This window comes from Oncorhynchus gorbuscha, linkage group LG05 (assembly GCF_021184085.1).
Source record: "Oncorhynchus gorbuscha isolate QuinsamMale2020 ecotype Even-year linkage group LG05, OgorEven_v1.0, whole genome shotgun sequence".
Classification (NCBI taxonomy): domain Eukaryota; kingdom Metazoa; phylum Chordata; class Actinopteri; order Salmoniformes; family Salmonidae; genus Oncorhynchus; species Oncorhynchus gorbuscha.
Genome location: NC_060177.1, coordinates 77020182 through 77039189, shown reverse-complemented (window position 1 = coordinate 77039189; position 19008 = coordinate 77020182). Strand labels below are relative to the sequence as shown.

The window sequence follows — 19008 nt, the reverse complement described above, 5'->3', positions numbered from 1 at the left end:
TCTGAAAATCTTCCTCTGATTTGTCATCCAAAGGGTTCCAGTTATAACATGTAGTGTCGTTTTGTTAGATAAAATCCTTCTTTATATCCCAAAAAGTCAGTTCAGTTGGCGCCATCAATTTGAGTAATCCACTCGTTCAACATGCAGAGAAAGGAATCCGAAAATCAGTCAAAAGTCAAAAGTTTCTATTTACCCCTTAGATACCCTAAAATGTAATCAAACTACAATATTTTTACGGAAAGAAGTATGTTCAATAGGAAACCAATTTTATCAGGTGTGTCCTGTCTTCATGGCACGCAAACATGAATTTCCAAGACTGTGTCCCTGTACTAAAATGGATATTTCTTCTTCATGTTTGAAGTTACAAGCCTGAAACCCTGAACATATACTACTGACACCATGTGGAAGCCATGGGAATTGCATCCAGGGAGCTTATTTTCAAAACGCCTCGTACTTGCCATTCTAAGAGGATGGTCTCTCAAGACAAGACATTTCTGGTTGGTTTTTCTTTGGATTTTCTCCTACCATATATGTTGTGTTATATTCTCCTAAATTAGTTTTACATTTCTACAAACATCAAAGTGTTTTCTTTCAAATAGTACCAATTATATGCATTGGGGTGGCAGGGTAGCCTAGTGGTTAGAGCGTTGGACTAGTAACCGGAAGGTTGCAAGTTCAAATCCCTGAGCTGACAAGGTACAAATCTGTCGTTCTACCCCTGAACAGGCAGTTAACCCACTGTTCCTAGGCCATCATTGAAAATAAGAATTTGTTCTTAACTGACTTGCCTAGTTAAATAAAGGTAAAATTAAAAAAAATATCCTTTCTTCAGGGCCTGAGCAACAGGCAGTTTACTTTGGGCATGTAGTTCAGACAGGAAGTGGAGAAAAAGGGGCCTAGCCTTAAGAAGTTTTAATTTGAAGTGACAAAGTGTAATTATTAACTTCAGCATGCTCAAAGGATATTCAATATCTGCTTTTTTATTTTTACCCATCGACCATAGGTGCCCTTCTTTGCGAGGCATTGGAATGCCTCCCTGGTCTTTGTGGTTGAATCTGTGTTTTGAAATTCACTGCTCAACTGAACCTTGCAGACAATTGTATGTGTGGGGTACAGAGATGCGGTAGTTATTCAAAAATCATGTTAAACACTAAGGACATTTTTACTCCTGAACTTATTTAGGCTTGCCATAACAAAGGGGTTGAATACCTATTGACTCAAGAAATGTCAGCTTTAAATTTTTATTCATTTGTAAAAATGTCTAAAAACATTATGGGCCATTTACACAATCTCAATTTAATCAATTTCAGGCCGTAACACAACAAAATGTGGAAAAAGTCAAGGGGTGTGAATACTTTCTGAAAGCACAGTATATGATGACAAAATAGTGTATGTGTGATCTATCACCTATTTCCCCAGTCTTTTCTTCACATATTCCAGTAGACTGTCCTGCATGATCTCACTATGGAGGATCTGCTTGGGAACAGTCTTTACCATCCAACCCTGTAGGAGGGAGAGAGGCAAGTGGCATGGTTTCAGTGATGGCTCTGACTATACACTGTAAATACTACTCCTTTCCAAATCTGTACATGTTCTCTTGTGTTTTACCAGTACTGTGTGGCAAATGCTGCCGTAGGTCTTGTCCCCGGCTAGGAGGTACTCCAGGGACGACCTGACAAAGTCCTCTGCTGTCAGGGTCACCATGTTGGGCTTCTGGTAGCCTGTCATGGGGGTGGACACGCCAAATGGAGCCACTGCCTGTGACACAGAGATACAGGAATGATAAATAGAGTAAATCAGACAAATAGAGCAGACAAAGTCAGAGATCAGTTCCTTTTCAAATCAGTCAAGTGTGGAAGTGAATTCAACTTCCAATTCAAAAGTGGCATTTATTTCCCTTGAGTACTTTTTTAAATGATTGATTAAGCTAGAATTTCAATTCACCAGCTAAACTGACTAAATTTCTATAGAATTCACCCCAGCTCTGATAGCAGATCCCCAGTACACAGTCAGTGCACATACGAATCATTTGAGCACCCTTCCCCCTTTCGTATGAATGTAAAATAGAGCCGTGCACACTGCTGCTTAGATGTATCACTGCACCTGTATCATGACTCCTTTAGCTTTATATTCAGCCTGCAGACCTTGAGAGAACCTCTCCACAAACACCTGGACAGAGACCGACACATAGAAACATTGAAATCACTTTGATTATTTGTTACACTAATTCCAGACATTTTTTTCAACAACTTACTGATCATCCTGTACTTAAATTAAGCTAAGAGAAGCGATTTCAAAGTGAAAGACAGAGCAGATCTTTACTAGCCTTTGATGCGCAGTACATGGTGTATATGGGGGAAGGAACACTGGCCACACCAGAGGAGATGTTCACGATCATTCCCTTCCCTCTGTAAGGGCATAAGAGAATATACATCCAAATACATGGCTCTGGTCAGGACTACTCAAGCTCTACTCCTAACATTCATCAACATATGTTCATCAAGCAATCAACAGACAATTTCAGTAAACTGGACTTTTGATTAATTGACAGTGTGAAGTCTCAATATTATATTGAGGAAAACCTCTCTCCAAAAACACCTCATCTCCATCCCTGGCAGGACTATTTGGCACATCTGTGGGATAAAGTATAAGACAAGTCCGTTAAAAACAAGCAGACACCTAAAGCGATACCCATAGACTTCCACTCATTGCGCTAACGCTACTTATCATTGGCCCGCGAAACTACCTCTAACTTCCCTCATACAGGACACAGAGACATACAAATGGTATCCAAGAGTTCATCTGACTCTGGGGAAGTAGATAAAGGGCGTCATTGCCAACATCCTGAGGTATACCTTTTTAAGCATAAACACCTGATGCAATTCAATAGCAGTAAGTCTACCCACCTTGACCAAGGCTTTCACATTGCAGTTGATCACTTTAGTAATTTTCTGGAAGGAAAAAAAATACAATAGTGAAGTGTGTTTCCCTTTCCTTGTCTTCTGTCTCCCACCAGGTAACATCAAACATCAATGTAGGTGAGAGGACATGTGAGGTACGAGGACAGGCTAATAGAGAACCAATAGTGAAGTGTGTTTCCCTTTCCTTGTCTTCTGTCTCCCACCAGGTAACATCAAACATCAATGTAGGTGAGAGGACATGTGAGGTACGAGGACAGGCTAATAGAGAACCAATAGTGTCTGACTCCTCTCACCTGTTCCAGGTATTTAGTCTGCAGGAACTTGCACGGAATATGACTGGGTAGAATCCCCACGTTATTCACTGTGTGGATTGGATAAAATGTTAACTTTCATTGACATTTGGTAGACCATTTTTGGAGATCATTATTTCACCTTATCTTATTTATAATACTATACTTAAGCAATAAGTCTCAAGGTGGTGTGGTATATGGCCAATGTACCAAGGCTTAGGGCTGTTCTGAACGCACAACGCAACATGGAATACCTGGATACAGCCATTAGCTGTGGTATGTTGGCCATATACCACAAACCCCTATTGTGCCTTATTGCTATTAAAAACTGGTTACCAACGTAATTAGAACCTTCAAAATATAGATATGTTTTGTCATAGCCGGGGAATATAGTCTGATATACCATGACTTTCAGCCAATCATCATTTAGAGCTCAAACCACCCCGTTTATAAACTCATTTTTAACTTACTGCACTTACAAAAATCTAAAAACCACGTACCTAATACACCAATATTTAAGTCTTTCAGCTTCTCCTTAATGCACTCGTACATGTCATCCTCAGTGAAGTCGGCTACGATCACTTTCACTTTCTGACCCGTGGTTTCTTCTGTGAAAGAGCAATGCCACGGAATGAAGATCAATAGATACATCATTGATCCCATTGACCTAAACAGTCCCCAATGACAATGTTGCTCATCCCAGAAGAAGAAGGATGTTAGTTCCTCCCACCTATCTCCAGTGCCACCCGATCCAGTTTGTCCTTGGTTCTGCTCAGGATCACCACGTTCAGCCCACGTCCTGCCAGCTGCACAAGTGGGATGGAACCACAGGAGTTAGTGATGGACAGACAGGTAGTGTTGAACCACAGGAGTTAGTGATGGACAGACAGGTAGTGTTGAACCACAGGAGTCAGTGATGGACAGACAGGTAGTTTTGAACCACAGGAGTTAGTGATGGAGAGACAGGTAGTGTTGAACCACAGGAGTTAGTGATGGACAGACAGGTAGTGTTGAACCACAGGAGTCAGTGATGGACAGACAGGTAGTTTTGAACCACAGGAGTTAGTGATGGAGAGACAGGTAGTGTTGAACCACGGGAGTTAGTGATGGACAGACAGGTAGGGTTGAACCACGGGAGTTAGTGATGGACAGACAGGTAGTGTTGAACCACAGGAGTTAGTGATGGACAGACAGGTAGTGTTGAACCACAGGAGTCAGTGATGGACAGACAGGTAGGGTTGAACCACAGGAGTTAGTGATGGAGAGACAGGTAGTGTTGAACCACGGGAGTTAGTGATGGACAGACAGGTAGGGTTGAACCACGGGAGTTAGTGATGGAACGACAGGTAGGGCTGAACCACAGGAGTTAGTGATGGAGAGACAGGTAGTGTTGAACCACAGGAGTTAGTGATGGACAGACAGGTAGTGTTGAACCACAGGAGTTAGTGATGGAACGACAGGTAGGGTTGAACCACAGGAGTTAGTGATGGAGAGACAGGTAGTGTTGAACCACAGGAGTTAGTGATGGAGAGACAGGTAGTGTTGAACCACAGGAGTTAGTGATGGAACGACAGGTAGGGTTGAACCACAGGAGTTAGTGATGGAGAGACAGGTAGTGTTGAACCACAGGAGTTAGTGATGGAGAGACAGGTAGTGTTGAACCACAGGAGTTAGTGATGGAGAGACAGGTAGTGTTGAACCACAGGAGTTAGTGATGGAGAGACAGGTAGTGTTGAAACACAGGAGTTAGTGATGGACAGACAGGTAGGGTTGAACCACAGGAGTTTATTTTTATTTTATTTTTTATTTCACCTTTATTTAACCAGGTAAGGCAACTTGAGAACAAGTTCTCATTTACAATTGTGACCTGGCCAGATAAAGCAAAGCAGTTTGACACATACAACGACACAGAGTTACACATGGAGTAAAACAAACACATTCAATAATACAGTAGAAACAAGTCTATATACAATGTGAGCAAATGAGGTGAGATAAGGGAGGTAAAGGCAACAAAAGGCCATGGTGGCAAAGTAAATACAATATAGCAAGTAAAACACTGGAATGGTAGATTTGCAGTGGAAGAATGAGCAAAGTAGAAATAAAAAATAATGGGGTGCAAAGGAGAAAAATAAATAAAATAAAATAAATACAGTAGGGAAAGAGGTAGTTGTTTGGGCTAAATTATAGATGGGCTATGTACAGGTGCAGTAATCTGTGAGCTGCTCTGACAGCTGGTGCTTAAAGCTAGTGAGGGAGGTAAGTGTTTCCAGTTTCAGAGATTTTTGTAGTTCGTTACAGTCATTGGCAACAGAGAACTGGAAGGAGAGAAGGGCAAAGAAAGAATTGGTTTTGGGGGTGACCAGAGAGATATACCTGCTGGAGCGCGTGCTACAGGTGGGTGATGCTATGGTGACCAGCGAGCTGAGATAAGGGGGGACTTTACCTAGCAGGGTCTTGTAGATGACCTGGAGCCAGTGGGTTTGGCAACGAGTATGAAGCGAGGGCCAGCCAACGAGAGCGTACAGGTCGCAATGGTGGGTAGTATATGGGGCTTTGGTGACAAAACGGGTGGCATTGTGATAGACTGCATCCAATTAGTTGAGTAGGGTATTGGAGGCTATTTTGTAAATGACATCGCCGAAGTCGAGGATTGGTAGGATGGTCAGTTTTACAAGGGTATGTTTGGCAGCATGAGTGAAGGATGCTTTGTTGCGAAAAAGGAAGCCAATTCTAGATGTAACTTTGGATTGGAGATGTTTGATGTGGGTCTGGAAGGAGAGTTTATAGTCTAACCAGACACCTAGGTATGTGTAGTTGTCCACGTATTCTAAGTCAGAGCCGTCCAGAGTAGTGATGTTGGACAGGCGGGCACGTGCAGGCAGCGATCGGTTGAAGTGCATGCATTTAGTTTTATTTGTATTTAAGAGCAATTGGAGGCCATGGAAGGAGAGTTGTATGGCATTGAAGCTTGCCTGGAGGGTTGTTAACACAGTGTCCAAAGAAGGGCCAGAAGTATACAGAATGGTGTCGTCTGCGTAGAGGTGGATCAGAGACTCACCAGCAGCAAGAGCAACATCATTGATGTATACAGAGCACCCCCATAGAGACTGCCAGAGGTCCGGACAACAGACCCTCCGATTTGGCACACTGAACTCTATCAGAGAAGTAGTTGGTGAACGAGGCGAGGCAATCATTTGAGAAACCAAGAGTCAGTGATGGACAGACAGGTAGGGTTGAACCACAGGAGTTAGTGTTGGACAGACAGGTAGGGCTGAACCACAGGAGTTAGTGATGGACAGACAGGTAGTGTTGAACCACGGGAGTTAGTGATGGACAGACAGGTAGGGTTGAACCACAGGAGTTAGTGTTGGACAGACAGGTAGGGTTGAACCACAGGAGTTAGTGTTGGACAGACAGGTAGGGTTGAACCACGGGAGTTAGTGTTGGACAGACAGGTAGGATTGAACCACAGGAGTTAGTGATGGACAGACAGGTAGGGTTGAACCATGGGAGTTAGTGTTGGACAGACAGGTAGGATTGAACCACAGGAGTTAGTGTTGGACAGACAGGTAGGGTTGAACCACAGGAGTTAGTGTTGGACAGACAGGTAGGGTTGAACCACAGGAGTTAGTGTTGGACAGACAGGTAGGATTGAACCACAGGAGTTAGTGTTGGACAGACAGGTAGGGTTGAACCACAGGAGTTAGTGTTGGACAGACAGGTAGGGTTGAACCACAGGAGTTAGTGATGGACAGACAGGTAGGGTTGAACCACAGGAGTTAGTGTTGGACAGACAGGTAGGGTTGAACCACAGGAGTTAGTGTAGGACAGACAGGTAGGGTTGAACCACAGGAGTTAGTGTTGGACAGACAGGTAGGGTTGAACCACAGGAGTTAGTGATGGACAGACAGGTAGGGCTGAACCACAGGAGTTAGTGATGGACAGACAGGTAGTGTTGAACCACAGGAGTTAGTGATGGACAGACAGGTAGGGTTGAACCACAGGAGTTAGTGTTGGACAGACAGGTAGAGTTGAACAAGGGGTGAGTTATGGACAGACAGGTAGGGTTGAACCACAGGAGTTAGTGTTGGACAGACAGGTAGGGTTGAACCACAGGAGTTAGTGTTGGACAGACAGGTAGGGTTGAACCACAGGAGTTAGTGTTGGACAGACGGGTAGGGTTGAACCACAGGAGTTAGTGTTGGACAGACAGGTAGGGTTGAACCACAGGAGTTAGTGATGGACAGACAGGTAGGGTTGAACCACAGGAGTTAGTGTTGGACAGACAGGTAGGGTTGAACCACAGGAGTTAGTGTAGGACAGACAGGTAGGGTTGAACCACAGGAGTTAGTGTTGGACAGACAGGTAGGGTTGAACCACAGGAGTTAGTGATGGACAGACAGGTAGGGCTGAACCACAGGAGTTAGTGTTGGACAGACAGGTAGAGTTGAACAAGGGGTGAGTTATGGACAGACAGGTAGGGTTGAACCACAGGAGTTAGTGTTGGACAGACAGGTAGGGTTGAACCACAGGAGTTAGTGTTGGACAGACAGGTAGGGTTGAACCACAGGAGTTAGTGTTGGACAGACGGGTAGGGTTGAACCACAGGAGTTAGTGTTGGACAGACAGGTAGGGTTGAACCACAGGAGTTAGTGATGGACAGACAGGTAGGGTTGAACCACAGGAGTTAGTGTCGGACAGACAGGTAGGGTTGAACCACAGGAGTTAGTGTTGGACAGACAGGTAGGGTTGAACCACAGGAGTTAGTGGTGGACAGACAGGTAGGGTTGAACCACAGGAGTTAGTGTTGGACAGACAGGTAGAGTTGAACCACAGGAGTTAGTGTTGGACAGACAGGTAGGGTTGAACCACAGGAGTTAGTGATGGACAGACAGGTAGGGTTGAACCACAGGAGTTAGTGATGGACAGACAGGTAGGGTTGAACCACAGGAGTTAGTGATGGACAGACAGGTAGGGTTGAACCACAGGAGTTAGTGATGGACAGACAGGTAGAGTTGAACCACAGGAGTTAGTGTTGGACAGACAGGTAGGGCTGAACCACAGGAGTTAGTGATGGACAGACAGGTAGGGTTGAACCACAGGAGTTAGTGTTGGACAGACAGGTAGGGTTGAACCACAGGAGTTAGTGATGGACAGACAGGTAGAGTTGAACCACAGGAGTTAGTGTTGGACAGACAGGTAGGGTTGAACCACAGGAGTTAGTGATGGATAGACAGGTAGGGTTGAACCACAGGAGTTAGTGTTGGACAGACAGGTAGGGTTGAACCACAGGAGTTAGTGATGGACAGACAGGTAGCATTAAACCGTAGGAGAAAGTGATGGACCGTTGGGATGTCACAGGAATATTCAAAAACAACAATGGGAACTTACTTCAAAGGCATATGCCCTCCCTATTCCATCTGACCCACCAGTGACCACTGCAACAGAGGAAAGTGGGATAGGATGTCACTGGAAATCTCTTTCCACATAGCTGATAGAAGTAACCAGGCAGTAACATTTCCCACCACTACAGGCTTCATTCACCACAGCATGGGTGTACTGCTCCACTTAGAACTTCCCTTTCCTCTTCCCTCTCCTCTCCTGCAGACAATAAAAATAGGAATTTTCTTCTGTGTTTGTTTGCATGTGCTATCTTGTCCTGACACAGTGTACTCATATACATACAGCGTGTTCCTCAGTTCTGATAAAAGGACCGCAAGGACAGAGAACCAACAGGAGATCAGTCTCTGTGTGTTTAATTTGACCTTTGTCCTGATGAGTCTGATTTCTGTTCACGCACACACATGCAGTATGTACTCATTCTAGAACTGTCTGTGTGTTTTATACACTGACATTTTACAATGGGTGGGTCTAATCCTGAATGCTGATTGGTTAAAACTGCATTCCAGCTGGAGTCTATTCCACAAGTTACCACCGGCTAAATCTACAACGTTAAATGCCTATTTACTCTGTTCCATCTGACTGCACAATCCACTGTCTCATCAGCCCAGCCAGGCACCTTATAAACTTGATATCCACTATAAAAAACATATAGACATTATCTCACATTTCTTTTAGACTAACATTTTGTTTGCTCATTGTTATGGATGTATCCAAAACAATGTCACTAGAAAACAGCTTAAACTATTATTCTGGCTGCACTGTTTGACGTGACTGTAAGTTAGTCATAGTTGGCTATCAAGCAAGCAAGGGATAAGAACGTTGTCAGACAGTATGGCAGTGGAACATTTAGAATGAATGTCTGGTTTGCGTCCATGGATACAGAATTCAGGGTTAATTGTATTGGGCAACTAAGCAAAACACTACAATTTCTGATTTGGACTATTAATTGTTATACAGTGTCATGCTAGCAGTGTCATGCTAGCAAAAGAGATACATTACTTTCATAAATTGCATAATTATTTGGAGTGTTTTCAGTATTGCTGCAGTATTTACAGTCCGGTGTTTATTTCTCTGTGGGCCCAGTAACAAACTCATCCATACTTTCTGACCATGAGGCAGTGCCTGGCTTGAAGAGCGAACAAAAACTAAAAATGTTCGTCTTCACCATGCCTCGGTAAACCAACAGGCCAGAAGAATATTGTTGTTTGTCTTTGACTAATGGAATTGACTAATTGTTTATGCTTGGGAACACAAACACACAGTGATAGTGAACATAAAAGCTCAGAATAACAACTCCAGCCTTCGAGAACCTTTGAATCAAACTCTACCACAGAAGCGCTGGTATGTTCCACTCTGAGGGGAAGGGAGGGATGTTAAGGCTGCATTGTTTATTGACCTTAAAATAACAAAGGCAGCAGTATCTTAACAGAACTGAGTGGTCTTAGGGCTGTCCAAGCTAGCCTGCGTGTCTTTCTCCCTCAGTAGCTAGCGGAAGTATATCCAGTCTCCTCTGAATGTACAATGTCCAGACTGTCTGTTTTCCTCCTCTTATCTTCTCCTGCATTGCTTCAGGGCAGAGAGATGAAGAAAGAACAGACGCAAAGCACATCTTAACGCACCAAAAACTTCCCACAGAGGAAGAATTAGAAACAACACGGTATGGGACACTGAAGGCTACACAAACACACACACACAGACACACACTGAAGGCTACACAAACACACACATACACACAGACACAGACTGAAGGCTACACAAACACACACTTACACAGACTGAAGGCTACACAAACACACACATACTCACACACTCTAACCAAACATGTCACGAACACTCAAAAACGCTTGATAGTGAAAGGAAACAGAGAAAGAGAAACAAACATATGTTCATTTGATTTCAAATGAGCTTGAGAGACTCCTCCAGGTTAAGGGGAAGGAAGAGGATAATACGCTCCAGAACATACTGTTCTAATTGCTTTTTTCCCCCCTGTGCTGGATTGGAATGGAATAGAAGCAGAGCTTGGGAAAAGGGAGGTGGTCAGGCTGCGTATTGTTGGTCCTTTATGTGGAAAGAGAACACCACAGTTTATAGCACTGTGGGAGGCAGAACACACTCAGAGGAGAAGAGGACCCAGTAACACCAGTTGACTGCTCCCTCAGGACCACAGGAATAGTTGTGTGTGTCCCTGTGTGTTTCAGTTGGTGTGTGGGCGTGTATGTATTTTGATTGCTTAGCGCTCAATGTCCCATACAGTGTGGTATAATATTAGGTCAGGATGTGATCTTTTAGGAAACTGACTCGGAGACTTTCTGACTATATAAGTCTGACTATATAAACTGCTTTCAGAAAGTATTCACATCCTTTCCACATTTTGTCGTGTTACAGCCTGATTTTTTTATGGATTAAATTTAGATCACTGGCCTACACACAATAGCCTTGATGTCAAAGTGAAATTATCTTTTCAAAATCCATCCAAAATGAAAAACTGAAATGTCTTGAATCAATAAGTATACAACCATTTTGTTATGGCAGGTTTAAATAAATTCAGTAGTCAAAATTTGCTGAACAAGTCACATAATACGTTTCATTGACTCACTCTGTGTGCAAAAGTGTTTAACATGATTTGGTGTTTAACATCATTTAAAAATGATCTCAAATACAACTGAGGTTGGAAGTTTACATGCACCTTAGCCAAATACATTTAACCTCAGATTTTCACAATTCCTGACATTTAATCCTAGAAAAATTCCCTGTTTTAGGTCAGTTAGGATCACCCACTTTATTTTAAGAATGTGAAATGTCAGAATAATAGTAGAGAGAATGATTTATTTCAGCTTTTATTTCTTTCATCAAATTCCCAGTGGGTCAGAAGTTTACATAGACTCAATTAGTATTTGGTAGTATTTCCTTTAAATTGTTTAACTTGGGCCAAACGCTTTGGGTAGCCTTCCACAAGCTTCCCACAATAAGTTGGGTGAAATTTGGCCCATTCCTCCTGACAGAGCTGGTGTAACTGAGTCAGGTTTGTAGGCTTCCTTGTTCGCCCACGCTTTTTCAGTTCTTCTATAGGATGAGATCAGGGCTTTGTGATGGCCACTCCAATACATTGACTTGTTGTCCTTAAGCCATTTTGCCACAACTTTGGAAGTAGGCTTGGGGTCATTGTCCATTTGGAAGAACCAAGCTTTAACTTCCTGAGTGATGTCTTGAGATGTTGCTTCATAATATCCACATCAATTTCCTCCCTCATGATGCCATCTATTATGTGAAGTGCACCAGTCCATCCTGCAGCAAAGCACCCCCACAACATGATGCTGCCACCCCCGTGCTTCATGGTTGGGATGGTGTTCGTTGGCTTTCAAGCCTCCCCTTTCTCCTCCAAACATAATGATGGTCATTATGGCCAAACAGTTCTATTTTTGTTTCATCTGACCAGAGAATGATTCTCCAAAAAGTACCATCTTTGTTACCATGTGCAATTACAAACCGTAGTCTGGCTTTTTTATGGCGGTTTTGGAGCAGTTGCCTCTTCCTTGCTGAGCGGCCTTTCAGGTTATGTTGAAATATGACTCATTTTACTGTGTATATAGATACTTTTGTACCCGTTTCCTCCAGCATCTTCACAAGGTCCTTTGGAGCGAAACATGTAAATCAATCCCAGAACAACAGCAAAGTACGTTCATCTCTAGGAGACATAACGAGTCTCCTTCCTGGGCGGTATGACGGCTGCGTGGTCCCATGGTGTTTATACTTGCGTACTATTGTTTGTACAGATGAACGTGGTACTTTCAGGTATTTGGAAATTGTTCCCAAGGATGAACCAGACTTGTGGAGGTCTACAAAAGAAATTCCGAGGTCTTGACTGATTTCTTTTGATTTTCCCATGATGTCAAGCAAATAGGCACTGAGTTTGAATGTAGGCCTTGAGATACATCCACACGTACACCTCCAATTGACTCAAATGATGTCAATTAGCCTATCAGAAGCTTCAAAAGCCATGACATAATTTTCTGGAATTTTCCAAGCTGTTTAAAGGCACAGTCAACTTAGTGTATGTAAACTTCTGACCCACTGGAATTGTGATACAGTGAGTTATATGAGAAATAATCTGTCTGTAAACAATTGTTGGAAAAATTACTTGTGTCATGGACAAAGTAGATGTCCTAACTAACTTGCCAAAACTATAGTTTGTTAAAGAAATATATGGAGTGGTTGAAAAAATAGTTTTAATGACTCCAACCTATGTGTATGTAAACGTCTGACTTCAACTGTGTCAGATATGGGCAGAACGCTTAAATTCTTGTTAATTTATCTTCACTGTCCAATTTACAGTAGCTATTACAGTGAATGATTACCATGCTATTGTTTGAGGAGAGTGCACAATTATTCCACAATACAAACCTAATTGACAGAGTGAAAAGAAGGGAGCCTGTACAGAATATAAATATTAAAAAATATGCACTAAAGTAATACTGCAAAACATGTGGCAAAGAAATTAACTTTAAAATGAAGTGTTATGTTTGGGGAAAATCCAACACAACACATCACTAAGTACCACTGTTCGCTTGAAATATATGGTCTTGAAAATGGCTGTCTAGCAATGATCAACAACCAACCTGACAGAGCTTGAATAATCTAAAAAATAATAACGTTAAATATTGTACAATCCAGGTGTGCAAAACTCTTAGAGATTTACTCAGAAAAACTCACAGCTGTAATCTCTGCCAAATGTTATTCTAACATGTACTGACTCACAGGGTTGAACATCAAGATAGTGTTTTATTTTTCTTCCACTTTGACATTACAGAGTAGTTTGTGCAGATTGTACAATTAAATTAAATCAATTTTAAACCCACTTTGTAACACAACAAAATGTTGAAAAAGTGAAAGGGTGTGAAAATGTTCTGAAGGCACGTAAGTCTAAAAAAATTGAAAAGTGGTAAGTGAATATGTATTCCACCCTTTGCTATGAAACCCCTACATAAGATCGAGTGCAACCAATTACCTTCAGAAGACACATAATTAGTTAGATTGCACACAGGTGGACCTTATTTAAGTGTCACAGGATCTGGCAGATGATCTCAGTGTGTATATATATATATATATATATATATATATATAATATACTATAATATAATATATAATATAATATAATATATATATACCTATTCTGAAAGGCCCCAGAGTCTGCAACGCCACTAAGCAAGGGGAACCACCAAACAATTGACACAATGAAGACCAAGGAGCTTTCCAAACAGGTCAAGGATGAAGTTGTGGAGAAGTATAGATCAGGGTTGGGTTATAAAAAAATATATCCAAAACTTTGAACATCCCACAGAGCACCATTAAATCCATTATTTAAAAAAATGAAAGAATATGGCACCTTAACAAACCTGCCAAGAGAGGGCCGCCCAACACAACTGACGGACCAGGCAAAGATAGGCAACAAAGAGAACAAAGATAACCCTGAAGGAGATGCAAAGCCCCACAACGGAGATTGGTGTTTCTGTCCATAGGACCACTTTAAGCCGTACACTCCACAGAAACTGGGCTCTACGGTAGAGTGGCAAGAAAAAAGCCAAAAGGCATGTGGGAGACTCCCCCAAACATATGTAAGAAGGTATTCTGGTCAAATGAGACTAAAATAGATATTTTTGGCCATCAACGAAAACTCTATGTCTGGTGCTAAACCAACCCCTCTCATCACCCCGAGAACATCATCCCCACAGTGAAGCATGGTGGTGGCAGGATCATGCTGCCATCGGCATCTCAATCCAATTGAGAATCTGTGGTAAGATTGCTGTACACTAGCGGATTCCATCCAACTTGAAGGAGCTGGAGCAGTTTTGCCTTGAAGAATGGGCAAAAATCCTAGCGACTAGATGTGCCAAGCTTAAAGAGACATACCCCAAGAGACTTGCAGCTGTAATTGCTGCAAAAGATGGTTCTACAAAGTATTGACTTTGGGGGGATGAATAGTTATGCACACTCAAGTTTTTTTTGTTGGTGTTATTTCTTGTTTGTTTCACAATAAATAAAAACATTTGATCTTCAAAGTGGTAGGCATGTTGTGTAAATCAAATTATACAAACCCCCCAAAAATCTGTTTTAATGCCAGTTTGTAAGGCAACAAAATAGGAAAAATGCCAAGGGGGTGAATACTTTCGCAAGTCACTTTTCATGGACTATCAATGATGTCAGCCAGTCCAATAATATTACCAGATGACCGTGTCAGATAACATGTCAACCCAGCAGATCATACAATGTGTCAACATGACATCAATGTGACATTAAAATGGCATTGATAGCTGTGTCATGACATTGATAGTTATGGCACGACATTGATAGTTATGGCATGACATTGATAGTTGTGTTTAAAACAACTTTAATTCACTCACCTAAACGCCCCTCTATTCTTTAAAGGGACAATCAGCAGTAGAAACAATAAAGCGTAATCCCTGCCCCTGTTTCAGTAAAAAGCTGATGGAACAAATCAAAATCAAATCAAATCTAATTTTATTAGTCACATGCGCCAAATAAAACAGTGAAGAAACCTTACACCTTACAGATGACAGCAGAAGAAATGTCACCATTCTCAAATTCATAGACCGAGCTATGGATGCAAGGACTGACCATCTATGATATCAACATTTGAGTTTTAACCATGTTTTGAGGCTATATAGTGTATGTTTACGTTTACTTTGTTTACAAACATTGGATTATAAAAAGCGTATCTTTTAGGTTTTGATGGGGTATGACCGTTGAACTAAACTCATGAGGCATTTAGAAGTAAATAAATATTATTAATTTATAATATAAGTCCACAATTGATACAGCAACTGCTGATTTTAAAATCTCCTAACTGAACCACTGGGCTGTGAATGACCTTACAGAGTGTTCCCCAGGCACCCAGACATTTAAAGCTCTGGGGAAAAAATGAATGGGTTTAATCTGGGTCCAGAGGGAACTCGTTGTCCTTCAGTATAATTTGCACAGTGAGATCACACTGTGATCACAAGTTGCCACACTTCTTTACATCCAGTGCAATACCTTAGAGCCAGCTTGTCAGAGGGTTGATGCTACAAGGTGTTACAGGGAAAGGCATTCAAGTAGAACATTTTCATTTAAATGTTTAACCACTTCATGAGACATTACTTACAGATGATTCTTCCCAATTACTTACTTATAAAATAACTTATTTTGCCTCCAATGGCAATATTCAGTGAACACACACACACACACACACACACACACACACACACACACACACACACACACACACACACACACACACACACACACACACACACACACACACACACACACACACACACACACACACACACACACACACACACACAGTCCCCACAAGCATAGTTAAACATGCCAACACACACGCTTAAACACACACTCAGAGCTCACCTGCCCACTCTCCCATGGATGTAAAGAAGGACTCTGGCTGCGGGAACCAAACTCTGGGATGAAACATCTTAGCAAAGCGGACCATTTTCACTCCATAAAAGACCATGACTGCAGTGCCAAGAGAGACAAAAAACACCTCCATGAAATCCATAGCACACAGACTAGCCCTTTAGAACTGCCTGTCTGCCTGCCACAACAAACTCTGACTCAGTCTGCTTTGACCACACTACAGCTCCTCAGCCAGAAACACTGGGGAATGACCGGGGAATAGCCAGTCCATAGCCCCCTTCCATAGCCCCCCCACACACACACACACACAGAAGGATACATAAACAAAACACACAAACACACAAACACACACACACACACACACACACACACACACACACACACACACAAACACACACACACACACACACACACACACACACACACACACACACACACACACACACACACACACACACACACACACACACACACACACACACACACACACACACACACACACACACACACACACACACACACACACACACACACACAGAGAGAAGGCCACACAAAAACTGACACCAAATTAAATCCAATCAGGCCAAGCTACAGCTTCCATTTCAGTTAAGGACAAAATGGTGAGCTTGTCAGATGTAGCCTCTACTTCTCTGTATCAAATTCAGAATGATTAGTGACTTAATTTAGAAATGCTCTCATGCATTTCCTCACAGCTAAATCAAGATGACTTACTTTTCTAGTGTTGGAAAATACATACAGGCTTTCTTCAGAACAAGGAGATCGTTCAAGACTGACACCGAAATTGGACATGTGTCCAAGTCCTGAAGACGTCGGGAAATATCTTCAAAACCAGTCACTAGAGGTGAGAGGGAGCTCTATTGCCATAAAGTAAGCTTGGGTTTTGCTACGGTGTTGTGCACAGGGCTGCTGAATGGCTGTAATTACATGAAATGGAACGATTCAAAGCAGCAGGATGTTTTGGCGATTAAACCAATGTACTCATTATAGTTTACAGTAAACACAGATGTTGGATCAATGATTGTGTGGTGAAAGATGTCTACAAACAAAATGGATGCACATTGAAAGGTTTTGAATGTAAAACTGTCTGTGGTACAAGTGTTAACAGTTTGGAGTTCTGTACCAAATTTTTGAAAATTCACCACATAGTTGTGAAAATAGTACCATAGCGATTAAAATAAATATTATAGTGTAGTGTACAAGGCAATGCTGAAATACCTGGGTTGTATATAACAATATATTTCATTCATTATCTGAATTTCATTGATACACTGTAAGCTGATGAATTTCAAGCAGAGAAGACAGGCGATATTGTATCAGTTGACAAGTCACATAGAAAAGGTGATCTTGTACAATGTTGCATGGGGCATAAAAGGAAGACACCACCTTGCTAAGTTTTTACAGTAGTCAACTGCTTTCCAATACCCCTACTTCTGATTGTGTCTTATGTATGTACTGTATACGGACAATTTAACTGTAAGGCTGACATATTTCCCAACTTGCTCACAACCTGCTAATGGACACTTATTTTTTAAGTGTCAAATACTGAATGGAAAATTAGATTTACCACCTACTACTCTTTCCATTCAGCACATTAAAAAGAACAGATTTGAAATGTGTATCTTTCATTTTTTGCTATTGTATTAAATGGTAGTTAAAATGACTAAATGGTGAGCCTATCATTATCTGGTGTATTGGTGACTAAACAAAATGTGGTCATGATATTTCACGAAAAACTTTGATTTTACATGAATGAATCAGCGGTGAAAGATGTGTGCACAATTAAAAGTTCTAAACATAAGATATGGGCATTACAAGTGTTATCACCTTAGAGTTTTTTTACTTTAATACTGTACATCTGAAAAATGTGCCAAAGTGATTGAAACAAAACTGTTAGGGAAACGTGCAATACGTCTGGAAAGAAGAAACAAAAAGTATTTTATGTACTCAAAAGTACTATTATGATGATGACTTGTGATTTTACTTCACAGTAAGTTTTATACAAATCTAATATTGACAAGATCAGGGATGTACTGTATGCAACAAATCAAATAAAAGTGTATTGGTCACGTACACAGATGAGCAGATGTTACAGCAGGTGCAGTGAAATGCTATTGTTTGTAGCTCCTACAGTGCAGTTATACAATATCAATACAATACCAATATGCAAATAATACAGAAAGTCCAAAACAGAAAGAAATACATCCCCATGAAGTGTACCACAGTACTTAGGCTTTTACATACAGAATACATTTTATGGTCATGGTATATTTTACATTAGTTACATTTTCTTGTTTAGCTACCCTCAACCCCTCTCATCTATCTCTGAAAACCATCCAGTTTTGATTTCTAATTGCCAATTAATTTTCAACTGTGCCGTGATGTTTCACCAAAGTTCTGAACCTTTCTATTCTCATAGTTTCTAAAAGATTGTAAATTAATGATAAACATTTTTGCTGAGTATTATTATATTATTGATCGATTGACTATGACTTTTCAAATCAACCAGCTAAACATTGTTTCTTTACTTTTTAAAACATGATTACATCTCTGATCACACGGGATAGAAATGATGGAAATGGGATGTTCAGTCAACTTTAATGGGTAGAGCAAATGTATTGCCTAATGTGAAAACAGTGTAATGTACAGTCATGTAGTCATTTACAGTCATTTACAGTACTGCAGCATAATACATTCAAATAGCCATTTTAAAACATGGATCTTAAATGTTTTGCTGTTGGATTAACTGGTTTTACTCAATTGTTGTTTTTTGGTGATTAAACCAACGGATTTATATTATATATATGATGATATATGATTAATTTATATGATTATATTTCACAGTAAACATATTTTGGATCAATGGTTGTGTGGTGAAAGATCTCTACAAACAAAATGAATGCACAATGAAAGGTTTTCAATGTTAAACTGGCTTCGTTACAAGT

The 19008-nt window shown here is 41.2% G+C and overlaps 1 protein-coding gene across 1 annotated transcript; it reads right to left on the bottom strand.

Annotated features, from left to right (window-relative positions):
• Positions 1–1219: 1219 nt before the first annotated feature.
• LOC124036524 (testosterone 17-beta-dehydrogenase 3-like) lies at positions 1220–16298 on the bottom strand. Its single transcript, XM_046351217.1, has 11 exons — positions 16037–16298; positions 8603–8649; positions 3942–4017; positions 3712–3819; positions 3215–3282; positions 2907–2951; positions 2599–2633; positions 2327–2408; positions 2104–2169; positions 1609–1758; positions 1220–1503 (listed from the first exon to the last, which is right to left on the bottom strand). The coding sequence occupies exons 1-11, from the start codon at positions 16185–16187 to the stop codon at positions 1408–1410; spliced, it is 924 nt and encodes a 307-aa protein (XP_046207173.1). The 5' UTR covers positions 16188–16298; the 3' UTR covers positions 1220–1407.
• Between the last annotated feature and the right edge of the window lie 2710 nt (positions 16299–19008).

Coding starts and splice junctions, on each gene's coding strand:
- LOC124036524 (XM_046351217.1), bottom strand. CDS start 16,187: ATGGATTTCATGGAGGTGTTTTTTGTCTCTCTTGGCACTGCAGTCATG. Junction 2,409..2,598: donor CTGCCAGGGATGGAGATGAG/GTGTTTTTGGAG, acceptor ATGCCCTTACAG/AGGGAAGGGAATGATCGTGA. Junction 1,759..2,103: donor CTAAAGGAGTCATGATACAG/GTGCAGTGATAC, acceptor TCTGTGTCACAG/GCAGTGGCTCCATTTGGCGT.